Source organism: Camarhynchus parvulus, chromosome 12 (assembly GCF_901933205.1).
Source record: "Camarhynchus parvulus chromosome 12, STF_HiC, whole genome shotgun sequence".
Taxonomy (NCBI): Eukaryota; Metazoa; Chordata; class Aves; order Passeriformes; family Thraupidae; genus Camarhynchus; species Camarhynchus parvulus.
Window position 1 is genome coordinate 5,735,105 of NC_044582.1, and position 16,964 is coordinate 5,752,068.

At 42.6% G+C, this 16,964-nt stretch overlaps 1 protein-coding gene across 2 annotated transcripts in view; it reads right to left on the minus strand.

Annotated features, from left to right (window-relative positions):
- Positions 1-696: 696 nt before the first annotated feature.
- POC1A (POC1 centriolar protein A) overlaps positions 697-16,964 on the minus strand; it is a 44,044-nt gene continuing 27,776 nt past the window's right edge. Inside the window, exons 10-11 of one of the 2 annotated variants that reach the window (XM_030956945.1) lie at positions 12,704-12,841; positions 697-961 (exon numbers count right to left, since the gene is read on the minus strand). In XM_030956945.1, the coding sequence (XP_030812805.1) occupies positions 863-961; positions 12,704-12,841 (237 nt within the window). In that variant the 3' untranslated portion in view covers positions 697-862. Of the gene's footprint in view, positions 962-12,703; positions 12,845-16,964 lie in introns of both variants that reach the window. The other variant, XM_030956944.1, reaches the window with a different exon arrangement.

A 16,964-nucleotide genomic window follows, 5' to 3' on the forward strand; every position in this document is an offset into this window, starting at 1 on the left:
ATGAGTTACTCAATTGTGAAAACATCTGCAAAATGACCAAAAATTAAAGGCAGTCCAGTATGAGAAGAGGGGAGTTCCATGACGGAGAAAACATTCCACTGTTTAGTTCCCTTCCTGTCCCTTTGCCCTGTCTTTAATTTAAGAAGCAAAAATGAAGCAAAATCTCCTTGGAAATCACCCTGCATCTGACACACTGGGCCCTCTGTTCCAGTCTCAATCATTTTTCCTCTCTTGCACACAGGAGCAGGTTGAACGTGTCAGATTTAATCACCTCTGCACAAATATCATCCAGAGTCTCAGCTGCTGTGTCAGATTTGTTGTGTGAGACTTGGCTGAGACAAACTCTTCCAGGTGCCAGTTGCACAGGACCTCACCTGCTTGATATGGTTCTAGACCAGAGGTAAAAGCTCAATATGGTCCTAGAGCAGAGGTGAAAGCAGATACCACTGCCCCAAATATCCTGAGAGCACTTTGCTTCTCACCTTCAGGCAGCACATGCCTCAGCAACTGGCCTAGTACAGCCTGGGCCAGGCATCTGGCAACTCCAAGGTGCTTACACACTTTAACTTAGTAGGACCAGAGACAGGAGAGATGTGACCTTCCTGGTTAGTACTCAGTCCACATGCTGGCTGCTGGACTTCTGGAAAGCACAAGAGATCACAATTGTTACCCACACTTACGAATAAAATATTGCTTTTATTTTAGTGAAGTAACAAACCTATTTACAGATACAGTAACTATACATTCCAATTGAAAAAGAGATTGTGCTCCAAATTGTTAAAGCAAGTCACACACAGTCTGTTAGGAACACAAACAACCTCAAACCTCCCAATTCCTTCAGCTCCTGTCTGATCTCAGGAAATCAGTTTGTTTTGTTCTGAATGATCTTCTGCTGAGTCTCAAGACATTCCTTCAGCTTGTCTTCAGTGAGTGTCAGCCTCTGCTCCAGGATGGAAACTGTCTGCAAAACAAAGTAAAAGCTGCTGTTGAGCTATTGACAAAGACACACTGCACACTGCACTCTCAATAAAATGTGCCCAATAAAATCCTAAATTCACAGGAATATTTGGAGGTATTTCTAGCCTGCAACTCCAGCGTCAGTATTCCAGGAGGGCAGAGGCCTGCATGACTTCAGAGAGGAGCAATAGCAGACAGTGGGCACAAAGCCCTCCTGCAGACAACACCAAGCACCCATTTCAGCACTGGTGCTTTCAGACTGGGCTCTGCATTTCCTTTCCTGGACAGGTTCATGAGGCACCAGACACTGGAGAGCCACCAGACACACTTCTGCTAACGAGATACAAATTTGAAACAATTTTACTCAGTTATGGCTCTGATTTTATCTCTTTGCTTCCAACCATTTCCTCCCTTCCCTCAACACCATGGGTCTGCTGTAATTAAAACACTCAAAACTTGCTGGACAAGCACCATGACAGGCAAGAAAACCTTCCCAGCCCAAGACAATGCAGCAGGAGATGGAGGGGAAAAACTCCACTCCAAAAGTGGCAATATCTTCCTCAACATAATGCCTACATTTCTTTGTGTAATCCACTTACCCTGCAAAGGATTGCTCTCTTTCTCCTCAAGCTGAAGTCATCATGTACAGGATGCACAGGAAGAACATTTTAACCACGTGGCAATAAAAGCTTCTGCTGAAAACCTTTTATTGATCACTCCAAGATAATCAAGGGCCCCAGCTATGCACAACCACTTTCAGCTTCCAGAGACACCAGAATGGCTGATAATGGGTGGTGATGATTTAATGCTTTAATATCCATAAACTTATCGGCAACGATCGATAGCTTCACATTTCGGGCATTTTTACTGCATAAACAACATCCTCTGCTAAAAACAAAGGATGCTCAGAACCTTGGACTTTAATAAAGTAATTCAAATAAACTTGGACAACCGCTGTTTGTATAGCAGTTATACATAGAAAGCCTTTTAATAGCACATTTCGTAAGCACATCTCTAAGTGCCTGACAAAAGCAAGCAGGTCTCATTATCCCCATTTTACAGCTGGGGAAACGAAAGCACAAAGAGAGGAAATAGCTTGGCTAAGGCCACTTGAGACTAAGAAAAGTCTGCTGTAAAATGATTTGGGGAATGAGACAAGTCGTGGGGGAGAAGAGAAAACAGACATAGTAAAAGCAACAGCAGGCATAAGGCAAAGCCATCTTGCAAGATTGTATCAAGGAAGTCAGGAAGGGCTTGAGGTTGTCCTTTTTCTCCTCCCTAAACACAGTTCAAAGCTTATTTCTAATATATTTCTTATTTCTGACCTGTGACAAGGCAGAAGAGCTCTGCTGCAGCTGTAGAAAGCTTCACCTGAAAGAATAAACCCTGCATTGCCCAAATATTCCATAGGCTACAGCACCAGCTGCATTCAAGTTTTTTCCTCCTCTACTTCCATCCCTTAGAGGCACAGGAACTGAAGTACACAGAGAACCAGAAGGAACATTGTGGAGCCAGCAGGTAACACCCAGGTGCCCCAGAGCCAGCAGGAGCCCTCCCTTCTATTCAAAGGAGAGAAGACTTAATCTTTTCCACATCCAGCCATGCCATTGCATAGTGACTGTCTTGGAGACCAGGACAAAGCTACTAAGGGCAGAACACAGCAGGCCAAGTGTCTACTGAGGGTTTACAGCAAAGATCTTGTCCTTTAAGCAACCAGACAGAGAATGAAAACCAGTAGGGATCCTGGCTTTTCCATCTAAAACATGAACTAGTAACTCAACACTCCAATAAAAAGAGAGAGAATGAAACATTGCATCAAATTTCCTTTAGAAAGATAATCGCTGAATTAAAGGCCCTGTCACACTGCCCTGCCAGAAGCAATGCCCAGATCACTCGTGGTTCCTCTGTTCCATGATTTACTGCCACCATGATCCTGTCAATAGGAGTTAAGAGCTGTTACACACAGTACCATGAGACACAAGTAAAGCAGCTTTCACAAAGTGTTGAATTTGTGAGAAAGCTGTAAGGAAAATGTTTATTGGAATGGAAATTGCACGTAAGTATAAGCAGAAACTTGCAGTAAGTATTTTTTGGAAACTAAAAGTGGAAAAGTAGCAGTCAGAAATTAAATTCAGGAAGACCAAAGTAGGAATCAATGACTCTAGTCCATTTAGACTTGAATATATGATGAATATAATTAGAGAGGGCATCTGATATCCTAGGAAGGTAAGGGAAAGCACAAATACTGCCCAGCTGCTCTAAGCGCTATATTGCAACTTGCACAGAAAAGCTTTTTTATTAGCAGCTGAAAGTTTTACAATATTTCCATGCTGCTATTTATAAAGCAAGTCATTCTCAGGAGGCAAATGAAACTGCACCCATTCAACTCCTGCATGCTTTTGCTATGGCCTCTCAGAGATAACAAACCAGCAGTTAAGCCAAGGAGGAGAACACCGTTAGCCAGACCCAGTGAGGATTCACCAGAGCCCAGTTTGCACTCTGTGGCAGGATCTGCGCTTCCTGGTGTGTCAGGAATTCAGTACATGTCTCCATTACGCACCAGGGAGTAAATGCTGGATAATTTATTGAAGTCCTGGCTCAAATTGGCAGAAGGACAACAGCTTAGGCTTAAACAAGAAAAAAAAGACCAAGTTATTTATTTTTTAAGAAGTATTTTTGACATAGCAGTAATATACTGAGCATTACTATGGGCACCAGAACAGAATACAGGAATTTTTCACAAAAAACTTAAATCATTTCTACCAACATTTCTGGCAACATTTGTCTTCATTTATCTTCAGAGACTCAACATTGAAAAAAAACCAAACTTCTCTTTGGAAACATTAATGAGAAGCTATGGATAAATAAAAAGTTGCCTCCAATTTAGTTAAAAATTCTGGGGAATATTCACTCCCATCCTCCCCCAGGACACCTGAACTGAGGCCCCCAGTAGTCATGCTTGCTTACCTGATGACAAGCCCCTCATGCCATTCCTCCATGTTATTTTACAAGCCAAATAACAGTGATTTGGGACACTGTTCCAAGATGCTCTCATGGTATCTTTTCCTTAGCCCCTCCTAAACATGTTTGATTAAGCAGCAGAGACAGCTCAAAAGCCACAGGCCTTAGGGCTGAAGCTTCTGCAGCAGCCCTGGAGGGGCTTTTGAGCTGGACAGATAAAGGGAACCAGGTGCTAACTGAATGCCAAAAGAAACCAGTTCCACCAGCATCGAAGGAAACCTGAACAGGAGTCCAGAGCCAGGGAGCAGAGGTCACCAGCAAGGCTCTGGAGCAGCAGAGGAGCCCCTGGCAGGAGAGATCCAGCCAGCCAGATGGGCTACAGCAGGACTCAGCCTGCAGCTGGGGGCAAGGCAGGCAAGGAATAACTAATGGAATAACTAATGCTCAGCTCAGCCTGCTCAGGGACACTCTCTGCAAGGCCAAAGGGCCTTTCCAGTATGCAGCCACAGTGGCTCTGAATTAGCCATGGAATAGCACAGGGGACAGAACTGCCTGACTGATCACCAGTAATCAGGGAACCCCCCTCAAAAAAGCAGGGACACAGCAGCTCCTCAGAAAAGTAACAGCAGCTTGGCTGAACCTACAAGGGATATGATCCTGCACAGTGGCTGCACCACAGATGTGTTCTTGGCTCTGTGCAGGAAAAATAGGACACTTGCACTTCTATTCCTGTTTCTCCATAGCAGAAAATCCCTCTCTCCATTGATCTCAAAGGAAGCAGAAGTAGTTTTCTAGCTTTACTTAAAAAGATCCTTAAAAGTTTGCTCCACTGTTTTTTCTAAGCATATGCTAAAACATTTTGCAGAGCACTAACATATCAAACAGCTCAAAGAAAAAACATTACTTCTGCCTCTTCAGATTTTTCTTCCCTATCTGACATGTTAATTTATGAAGACAGCTTTTTCTTTTCAATTTATAAAGAAAAAAATCACCCACAATAAGCACACAACAAATGCAGAAGTTTGTAAGTTTCTGCACCCACACTTTCTCCACTCCACTGCGTGGGTACAAGGCAGAACGTAGGCATTGATGGTTTTTAAAAGGTCCATTGAAAACTACAGATTGCCCATAGATTTACAGAATAGGATTTGTCATACTTGACCTGGAGTTGCAGGTTAGAGAGCTCTGCCCTCTGTAACAAGCATGGCCAGTGCAGTGTGTTCTCAAAGATGCCCTGCTGCAACTTCAGGTGATTTTCCCTAAAATTAGCAATTTCAGAGCCCACTTTACTCCCAAACATGTGACCTGCATCATAAAAATGCTGCCTTAGTATCCAAGGGGCAGTGAGGTAAATTAAGCTTGGGAGCCCTTTCTCTAAACTAATGCAATGAGTGAAACAAACTACATGGGAAGGGTTTGCACTGGGGTAGCCCTACCTACCTTTTACAGGAGAAAAAAAACCTTAACTCCCACCACTAATCACAGTTTACAACTCCAAACTGCAGCTGCAAGATTGAAAGGCTCATGGGAGAACTTATGCAGAGAGTCCAAGCACGAACCTGTCTGGCAAGAACAGCTCCTCCTCCTCCCATCCCATGCTGGGCTTTGCCCCAACATGCAGCCAGTGCCCCTCACCTCAGCAGCTGCACTTGGACCCCCAGAGCAGATCCCTGCTCTTACCAAGCACACCTAAAGAGAGCTGGGCTGCTCTCATGTGCAAATTGGAATTTAACAGCTTTGAGATGGCACCCAAGTCAGCTACACCTTCTGCACCTCTGAAGCATTCTCAGAAGAGCTGGCAGTTCAGACTGAGTGAGGAGGTAAGTCTCATCTCACAGCAGAACAAGGCATGAAGCTTCCACAGAATTAACACTTTATGTAGCAAACAAATGCCTGCAAGGACCAGCCTTACTCCAGTGGTCAAAGCCTTAACCTCAGAGCGGGTTTTGGTTTAAAATAAAATGTGGGTTATTTCTAACAGAAATGGCAGCTCCTCATGTGCTCAGACTAAAACAAGATGTGCTACCCCAAACATTTAAAATCAGGTCTGTAGCCCCTCACCATCTGAATGGCTTTGAAGGCAAACTCTAATGTGAACTCTCACAAAGCCTATTTGCATAGACTGTTTAACACCAGGCTGAATTAGTGAGTGAAGAGTCAGCACTATCCCATTCTCTAGTTCAACACCATGAATTTTCCTACGTTTACTTTGTTACTTGCTTCAATTCTACAAACTTTTATTATTATCCCTAGAACACACTTAGCTCCAATGTGGCTGGACAGGAACATCTTGGTCAGTGCTGCTGCACAGATTTGAGTCAGAAGTCCCACAGAGCCCTCAGTGCAGGTTTTGCACATCCATCCAAGGTTCACTGTAGAGTCACCTGCATTAGGAATACATGACAATGCCTGCAGAAGGACAAATGCCAGCACTAGCCTGGCCAGATCAGGATCTGCTCCAGTTGTGCTGCTAAACAACCTCCCTGTCTGCTCTCTAGTGCAGGGCATGAGAGTTCATAACCCCACCAGCTCTCTTCATCCACCATTCAGACATCCATTACTGAGGACACTTGAAAAGTAAAGAATTTTTTCTGTTTAGCTGCCTGAAGCACTACAAGAAGGAAATGGTTACTAAGAAAACTCAAAGCCAGTGCTCAGCTACCCTCCCCTTAGAATTAAAATGAGGGTGGTGAGGCCCAGGCTGGCCAGGGAAGCTGTGGCTGCCCCATCCCTGGCAGTGTTCAAGGCCAGGCTGGATGGGGCTGGGAGCAACCTGACCTGGCAGCAGGGTTGGAACTAGATGAACTTTAAGGTCCCTTCCAAACAAACCATTCTATCATTCTCAGCTGCCACCTCTCCTTCCACCTCCCAGCACACCTCACTTTCTGCAGAATTACCTGAATTACAGTTTACCAACCCTTTCACTAAATTATAGGACCAACTTTGGTGCAATGCACAAATCTCCTCCAGTGGTATTCAGTACAGCAACAAGTGATCACTTGCAGCGCTCACTGTGCTTTTTACAGGAGGAAAACCACACAAGCATACACAAAAATTCCAGTACCATCCAGTATTTGCCAGTGCAAGCAGCATGATCAGTACCACTATCACAGTGACCAAAGGGACCCTGGGGTACAGAAAAGTTTGTCTTTTGTATTAAATCAATCCTAGCTACAAAAACGAACCACAGGCTCTGCCAGTTTCATCCACACAGGGTGGAGACACAAGGCACACAAGCCCCTTGCAACTGAGTCTTTCCATTTACAGCCCTCTGAGTAGAAATGTTTCATCACATGTTGCTGTTGCTTTAGTCTTGACAGCTGATCAGCCAAAGCTAAACTGATGGCACTTGCCTCACATCCTGCACGTTTCTACAAGGGAATGGCTGATGGCTTCAGTGCAGCTTCCTTGCTGCAGAGCTTCCAGACCTCTGGGGCTGGGCCAGCACAGCAAAAGGAGTCAGGAAATTCCCAGTTTCACAAAAAAACACAGCCAGTCAGAATGAGCTACAACAAAATGTCCAAACATGCACCATGACAGCAACTGCACAGTACAGAGGTTAGAACCCTGAATGACCAGAGGTCTTCCCCAACCACAAAGACTTCAAAGCCTTCCCATATCCGTCCCCAGCCTCTGAGAGGATGCAAATCACTCACCTAAATGAACTCAGCTGCTGGTATCCAATAACTGAATAACAACTTATATTAATCTTCAAAGTCTGCTTGTGAAAGCAAATTGTGGGAGGTGTTTAATATTCCTTCCCATTGAAGGAAAATGGAAGGTGAAGGTCCTGTGAACATCCAGGGAGAGAGGATCAGCACTTCTGAAGAGCCAGCCTTCAGAGGGTGTCCTGCTAACACAGCAACATCCCTCAGAGAACATTTAATTTAAGCAATCTTAGAAAGAAGAAAAATGTATTTGCATCAAGATTTTATAAAAAGCATATTTTGGAAGTAAATTTCAGGGGGAAAAGAAACATTGCTCTGCTGAATGACACAGAGGACTGGCAATAACCAGGGTACTTAATTTGTTTTGAGTGAGAGATCAAAGCTACTGAATCTCTAAGAGATGGGTCTGATTCATAAGAAATAGCCTCTACGTCTTTTAAATTCAGATATAAAAAACAAGCTCATCTGACACTCCACAGATTTTCAGATAAGAACTTTTTTATTAGTGCTTCAGATTTCAAACTATTTCTCTTGGAGTAAAAATTACTTGCAGTTTTTTCCTGTATATTGGGTCCACTGGTGTTCAGGTCTTGAGAGCACCACAGAAACCAAGATATTTGTGCACAGCAAAGGTAGAAGCACTTGGGACATGATCCCTCCACCACTGTCAAATATTTCTTCTTGCCTTGAAACTACTTGAAGTCATAAAGCATATATTTTACTAATTTACATTCAGTGCCTCTCAAAAGAGACCACATTCATTCCCTCACCAACACAGACTTGAGATTGCACCTCAAAAAAGGAGTAAAAATTTGATTTTACTCACTTTCATTACTAAGCACTGGACACACAAACATTTCCAGCTTTAATTAAAAAGCAACTTACTTGTGTCCAAGTCTTTTTTTATGCAAAAAAAAAAAATTTAGAAAAATTCTTTCTCCGCCTGCAATCTTTTCTGGAGTGAAATAATCCTTTAATCTCACATGAGCTAGATTGTCCTTCAATTCAGGCTTTGGATTATTTTACAGATTTATCAAGTCTTCTTCATTTCACTGTGTTGTTTTCTCCCAGCTTCAATGCAAGATTAGTTTGGGGAAGCATATAAAGCCATTTCCTGTGGGTGGATTATCGCAGCTATTTGTGAATTTTTATGCTAACCTGGTTCTGAACTCCTCTTTTGGAGAAGACATCTTCCTTCCCACATAAAACCAGCAGCTTTTGCTTCAGTGCCTGCTGCCCACAGATGAACAGAGCAAACACAGCAGCTGGAGGTGTTTGGAGTGAGGACAAGAGTACATTAAACTGTTTGTAGATGATCACTGCAAATGCAGCCAAGACAGTTACTCACAGATGATCTTTTCAGAAGGGCAGCTCAGCTGTAAATGCAGGAAATGCACCTGAACCAAGCAAATCTTTGATATCTGCTACATTTTTGTTTCAGCCAAAATACACATTTCTGTGCCAGGTTATCCAAGAGAGAAAATCACCTTATTCTCCCCTTAAACTTAAATATTCACCCCAACTCTTCATATAGGCACTGAGATACTGAGATCCAGTCCTCAATAAAAATAAATAAATTGATGAACAGTTTGCATTTCCATCTTTTGCACATCTCTGAAATGCCAGTAGAGGATTTTTAAACACTGAGACACTGACAAGAGAATAAGCTGTAGGAAAAGGAGGAGCAAAGCATCAGTATCATATATTTATTATTCTCATCCTCTTCATTCCTTTGCTTTCCTACAGAGGGGAACCAGGGCATCTAAGTAATCCAAAACTACTGGGAACAACTGGCTTATGTCCAGGTCTCAACTTCACTCTTCAAGGCAGCAGAATTATTAAGCATATGCCACTCTCCTGAAAAAGAGCCACGTAAGGCCAAACACAAACGCCTTAGGGAAAAAATATGAAGACCCTGTCAGGTCACATTAGCCCAATTTCTTACAAGTAAAATGAAAGAGATCCTGACGGAGCTTTGGGGTGGAGGAGGAAAAAAAGGTTTCATTGAATTAAAGACCAGTTGCAAGAAAGTTGCCAAAACTTTAAAGAATCATATCCACAACATCAGAATGAAGCTTAGCAAAGCTTCTATTCACTCTCATGGTTACTGCTAGTTGTGATACACAACAGCCACTGGATTCTTTTGATGCATCTCTCTCTGATAAGAACTGAAGTGCCCAGCTGAAAGAGCAAGTCTGCTTCAGTGTATCCTCCTGTGCAGGGCACAACACCTCCACAGCCTCAGTGATTGGTGACTGGCTGGAAGAGACCTCTGAATTGAACAAAAACAATCTCACTCAATCAAAGCACATGACACCTCATTTCATCTGGAAATCTACTGCCAGCAGAGGGAAGGTACTAATAATTGGTGATGCAGCTTCAAGTGTGCAGCTCACAACACAGCTATGTGCTGGCAAGGGATGACAGCCCACAGCTGATGTCTTACTATCACCTCTTTCAGCAGAAATTGGAACTATTTTCTCTCCTTCCCACTTCTACATGATACCAGGTTTAAACCTTGAAATGATAGCTACAGAAAAAAAATTAGGAAAATAAATTGGGCTTAGATCTGCATAATTTCCCCAAGTAGTTTATCACAACTTTAACCTTCCCCCACCAGTACTTTCCATCTACAACAACAATGAAGACAGGAACTCAAGGTACCACATCAGAAATTAATCCAAGCTCCCATGGAGCTAACAGATTAAATTCCTGAGAAGCCCATGGATGGCTATTATAATTTCTGGAAATCATGCTCTTTCCCTTCAACTGGATGGCCCTGCTTATGCCCTCAGAGTTCTCCTGAAACACACAATACTCAGGAATTATGATTTTAACAGAGCACTAGGAGCATCTTCAGCCCCTCTCCAAGAAGAGGAAATAGTGACACTTGTTAAGTGTTGTTTATGAAAGCTTTCTGTTGCTTTGAAGAAGCAGTGGTGTCCTCCTTTCACAAGAAGCCAGCAGGCCCAAAGCTGACACACACACGTTGGTTTGAATCTGGTGCCTGCAGGGAGCAGCACCCATTTGTGCTTTGGCAGAAATGCCTTGGAAAGACAACCAGCCCCACACCACCAGAACTGCTTCCAGTTCCCTTGGATCTCTGCACACCACAGCTCCAACCAGAGCACATCCAACTGCATCAAAGAGGGGTAACAGTGGCTCTGCTGGAGCTGCACTCCCTTCTCCTACCAGCCCAAGTTGGAAAAGCCAAAGTTCAGACATGCAAGCCAGTGCCCTCCACATCTGCCTTGCTACTGCCCACATCCCTCCTCTCTGAGCTGCCTTTTTTCTGCCTTAGTCCAGGAATGAGGAATTCTTCCAGGCTCATTTGCTAAAGTTTCTTTGGTGTCAGTTTGTGTCACTGCTACATATCAAAACCTTGGCATGAGAGCAGCATGTCAGGAACATCTACCTGTACAAATGCATTAAAATGGTGTTAAATACAACAAACACAGAGTAGAACCAATGGGAAATTAAGTGCTTCAAAGATGGTAAAAATGCTACAAAAAAGGTAAAAGGTTGAAGAACACAGTTACTCAAGGTAGCTTTTTGGTTTTTTACTATTTCAGGGCTATTTCCAATTTTATCCTATAACTTACTAATTTATTCCTCCCCCACTGATCTCAATTTCTCTTTCTGCTAGGTTTAAAACAACATTTAGAATTTTCTACAGTTACACAATATCTTCGACAGAGATATTTGCATTGCTTATATTTAGGTTAAATCCCACACGTACTGTTTACTGCAATATTTGCCTCCTCTAAACACCTATGAAGTTGAAAAGGAGCCATTACACATCCATCATCAGAAATGTGGATGTGATTAATGTAATGAAAGATAACAATCACATTCCAAGCTTACTAGGGAGACATAAAAACAGTATTAAAATATTTTGTGTATACATTGGGTTGCTTTTTACTTATAACTTTGAGGGCCCAGTGTCACACAAGATTTCCCTCCCCTCCTCCAGTGTTCAGTGTTTTAAAGATCACAGCAAAAGTGCTTTTTTGCATTTCTGCCAAGTGAACTTAAATACCTTTTGGGTTTCATCCTACACTATTTTAGGCTGCTTGTAGTTGTGGCATGTTTTAAATCCCTGAAACAGCCTTCAATCTCCTGATGGGCCCTCCAACCCATCATCTTACACTCTTTGACAAGTACTTTGACAAGTTAACTCTCTCAAGAGCAGAGAGCTAACTCAGACTACTAATCAGTATGTTCAACACCAAGAGTTTAAGACCAACTTGTTCTTCCTCAGAAACAGTATTTAAACTCACAGAAAAACCCTCCCAACAGATTTTTCCATCCTACCACCATAGTCTCAGCTACAGGAGATGTTTGCCATTCCATACTTTCTTCCCTGCTTCTCACATACCTCAAAAAAACACAATGAAATTCAGGTCCAGCCCACCAGAAACAGTATTTCTCCACAATGAGCAGTTTAGGTAATCAAAAACACTTCTATCCCCAAATTCTTATTAAGTAAACACATTCTGTGATGATCACCATTCATGGCTGGTTCTCTTCAAACATTGCTTATTGACTCCAAGAAAGAACTGTTTGTTAATGTTTTAGCAAGGGATTAGTTGTTTGTAGCTGTGGGTGAAAAACATGTTCCAGCAAGGAGGCACAGAAGGGCCCAGACTTGTTGATGGGAGGAGGATTCTGCAGAGATTGGACTGTGTAGGTGACTGCAGGGTGGGGAAAAGGAGCAGGATCTGAACAGAGTTCACCTATGGGCTGGGCTATAACGGAGGAGGGAAGAGAGACACAGATTATTCACCAAAACAGAGTTGTTCTGCCAACCACTCCTTTAGGCATCACCTTAGATAAACCCTGGCTAACAGCACAGTCTATCAGAGCTGCTCCAGCTGCCTCTACCACGCTGCAGCACAAAGAAACTGGGGAAGAACAGGGCCTAAGGTGGAAGTCAGTGTGAGGGAACTGATAGAGAGAAGCTGAGAAGCAGATGATGAAAGACTTATCAAAATACTACTAAAAAGCAGAGGTTTTGAACTAGCCATATTATTATTCTATGAACCTATTGCAAAACATTCCCAATTCTTCCAGTCACAAGTACCTTTATCAATAACAAATTAAAAAGCAAACCATACCTGAGTCAGAACATCCAGCTGTCCCATAATATGCTCCAGGGTATTTGCAAGACTGGTCTCCTCCTCTTGCTGCTCATGGGTCCTAACAGAATCCTGAGTTTTTGTTTTCTTATGATGAATGCCACCATCCATTTCTGACTGCTAGAAGAACAAACAGACATGACCTGCTATTGCAATGCAAATAACTGCACAGGGATTGCTGCTCCATGGAGGGTAAACAGTAAAGGACAGTTTATGCTGGGACAGTCTAGGCTATTAAAAACAGGCAAAGGAGGAAAGGATTTGTTCTTGCCACAGCTGGAAAAGGAAAAGCTTCTGCTGACTTGTCTGCCTGCTCCAGGTGGAGGGTGGTTTTGTTGTTTTCTGGGGGAATTGTGTGTGCTTTTGTTTGTTTTTAAACTCCCACCAGGAAAGGCAAACCTTAGATAAAAATCTGGAAGCAATCCTCAAGGTTCAAGTTTTCTTGTGCAAAGAACTTTGGTGTGCTCTTGTGGCACACAGGCACAGACTACAGGTAAGTGAAGACTTACTGGAGCTGCTTAGGGAAGCACTACATCCCAATGACAGGAATTAAGTAAGCTACCCCAGAGGAGTCTGATTATTTCACTCCAACAGTGAAGTTAAAGCCTCTCTCCATGTTTGGCAGTTGAAAGAAGGCAAAGACACTGTACCATAGTTAAGTTCAGCAGAAGCAAGATGTCCCAATATGCATTGGAAATGTTTTGATGAAGTAATTTTAATTTTGTTTATATCTTGAACTGGTTTTCCTCCTCAACGAGATTAAGAACAAGTTTACTTTGAAGTTTCAACTGTTTTAGTTATGCAAGCTTGAATATTTCATTCAGAATAAATTAAGTTTGAAAAACACAAATAGATCTCTACTAAAAAACCTATTCTTCTTTCCTGTTCTTTCAAAATGGTATCTTTCTTGTAGAACAAGCACTATTTGCATTGTTTATCTGCAATATTGCCAGTAGAAGCAGTACAAAGAAGTTTAACTAAAGGAGGTAGCCAACTGGTTAAGCAACTGCAGACTTCAGTTTCTCAATTTACACTAATGGACAAAATTTGAATTGAAAGCCAAGACCACAGCTCTCAAAACACTTCTCCATAGCCCAATGTCTGCTGCAGCTCCATCCCATGCACTTATTACTCACAAAATTTACAAATCAACAAAGCAAGGAATTCTGACAGATTGAAAAACAGTCTCCAAAAGTTCTTCCACATGTACTTTTGCTAAGTAGAAATGAACATTTGCCTCTGTATCTTCTCTCCTATGCAACAGCAGGCATGCATTTCTCACCAGCACAGTACTGATTTACCTGCTCCTTTCTGTATTTGATGCCAGATGTGTGCAGATTTGCAAATAAACTGCAACAAGACCAGCTCACATAACTTTAACCACCAAACTGTTCAGTAGATCATGAAGATATATACATGCATACAAAAAAAATTATATATTTAAAAAATATACATAAAAACCCTTGTGCTGTGATTGAGGCCACATAAAGGCTCCCAAGGCTGAGATCTAGCTCAACAACACAGGCAAAATATGCAGTAAGTAGTACAAGGAGCAGAAATGTGAGTACCTAGGGAAGGTGGAGACTGGAGGGGTGAGCAAGAGAAGAAGAAATAAGAGGCTGCAGCAGCTTTGACAGGAGAAAGCCTTGCTGCTGGCCACCAACTGCAAGTAGGAGCTGACCATTCCTCCAGACCCTGCCCACCAAACCATCCTCCTACTCCTAAGCCTCCCATGGCCAGTTCTGCATAAGGAGCAGGAAAGAAGGGGAAGGTTTCAGTGACAGCTGCTCCACAGGGATCACTGTGCTCCACCACAGGCCAGGGCTGCAGCTGGGTATCAGGTGGTACCAGCCACACCAGCCTCTGCTAATTTCCTTCCTCCCACCTGTTTGAATAATTTAGATTGTCTACAGGCCCCTGGCCAACACAGCCCACACTCCAGGTCACACAGCATGGGAGCCACACTCCAGCTACTCCTGTGCTGCAGGAAGCCAAAGAGCCACACATTGCTCACTGATGCATTGATTTAATCAACTAAAATATGTTCTTGCAGAGATGAGATCAATCCAGTCGTAAAAACCTGCTATTTGCTGCTTAAATTTAAAAGTGAAAACAAACAAAACCCACAAACCACTGCTTTTCAATAGGTAACTAGCATTAAAAAAACATTTTCTTTCTATTTTAAGGCCGACTAGCTTATGCTGATGATGTAACTTCAGGCCAGTCAATCATGGCATAGCAGAAAATTTTAGTGAGCTAACGCTGCATACAACCTGCACTTAAAAACCCCAAATGATGATGAGCTATCCTCTTCAAAACCCATTAGAACAAGCTGACTCACAGAGCAGAAAAATGACTGTAGCAACAGATTTTCTCCATCTATCTTTATAACATATGTCAGACAGCTTTTCATAAAAAGCTTTGGGGTTGAACTCTGAGTCTATATTCTCTTTGTTACAGTTCACAAAGTGTAAGAGTCTGGCAAAGGCAATACCGCAGAGATGTTCCCACACTGATGCTTTAGGGGTCAGGTGGTCCCTCATCATGTCAAATTGAAGCCAGTGTCAGATGCCATGTTCTGCTGCTCACCTCACAAGCTACATACCACACCCACAAAAAGCCACCTCCAAAAGGCCATGGGGGCTCCTGAAGGCAACAGCCCCAAGAACAGAAATATATCTACATTTAAAAACAGAAACATGACAACATGGCATACTGTCCCATTTCAACCACCACAGGCTCCATACTGCCCATCAAGAAACCCCACAGCTGCAGCCTTCAGCAATGAGGTTCTGAGTTAGTGCCTGTGTCTAAAGCAGGGACACAGCCAGCCAGCAAACACCCACTGGGTCACAGCAGCCACTTCCAAAAAGGAGGCTTCCAGCTGACCAAGGTCTTCGACCACTCAGTTCTGGGAAGTGTGCACCTACCTGAGGAAGAACCAAGTTGCCTCCAGACTGAAACATTTTCAAATTTTGTAAAAGCAGACTAAATCAGCTGCTGTTCACCAGAATGAATAGGAAAACCCTTAGAAACATACAGCCTTAGAGAGACTCCAGGAGTTCTTCTAAAGACAATTTATATAATCTGAGCCAGCCATCAGGAACTTAAATTCTAACAGGTTTAGAAAAACATTGCAAAAATGAAAAATTGTGTCAGTCTCAGTACAAATGACCATCATGATTACAGGCAGTGACTCCTGTGCTCTCATCTGACTCACCTGTGGCTGAAGTTGCAGCTGAATGCTGGGCACAGGCACCAGAAACAATGGCACTGCTGCAGAGGTTTAATTCATTTCAGTCAGAGTTCAAGTGTACAATTTATTTGGCACAACCAAACAAATGTCTCTGCCATTAAATACCTTATTACAACATCTGTGTATTACACCCTGGGAGCAGAGCAAGGAGCAGCTGAACATTAAAGGAAGAAGAGATGAGCAGTTTCAGAATACAATACAGATCTCAGTGACAAAGGGAAAACAGAAGTGATTTATTTATAGCAACCACTTAAAGACAGCACAAGGCAACTACTTGGGGGAAGGGGAAAATTAATCAGCCTTCATTCCAGAGGTCTCTTAGTGAGCCTCTTATGAAAATTGTTCTGGCTAAACAGCATCCTGGCCAGCAATTACAGTGCTGATCAGGGGGTGGGGGGCAGGTATGAACTAAACAACACATGAGCATCTGTAGCAAACTGCAGGAGATAACTAAAAAATGCCATTTTGCTCCTTAAATGGTGATCCTCAGAAGACATATTGATACAATGATCACCCACTTCAGTTTTACACCTACTAATAAAATGCAGGATTCTTATAATTCAGTCCAGAGGAAATATTTCTTCTTTCTTTTCCTCACCTCTCTCCACTGGATGGGAAGAATTGAGTGGTGTGAAGGGGGTAAGTTCAGCTCTACCTGTAAGTCCCTTTCAATTACTTAACACAGTGTATTTACTCTTTTGAGGGTTTTGTGTTTTGGTGGGGTTTTTTTAAGACAGTATGTTGTTGCCAAGAATTAATTTTCAAGTATCTAGAAAGACAGCACACCCCTTAAACAACACACACACCCAATGTGTTCAATTCAACACAGACCTTCAATGTATTAAAATTCCCTAGAGCAATCAAATTCATTATCTTAGCTGAAAAATTTCCCCTAAAAACAGAGCAGCAGAAAATCCTCAAAGGTGCTGTATGCAGTTCATCTGAACCCCAATTCTACTAATCCAAAGCAAAGAGAAATACCTT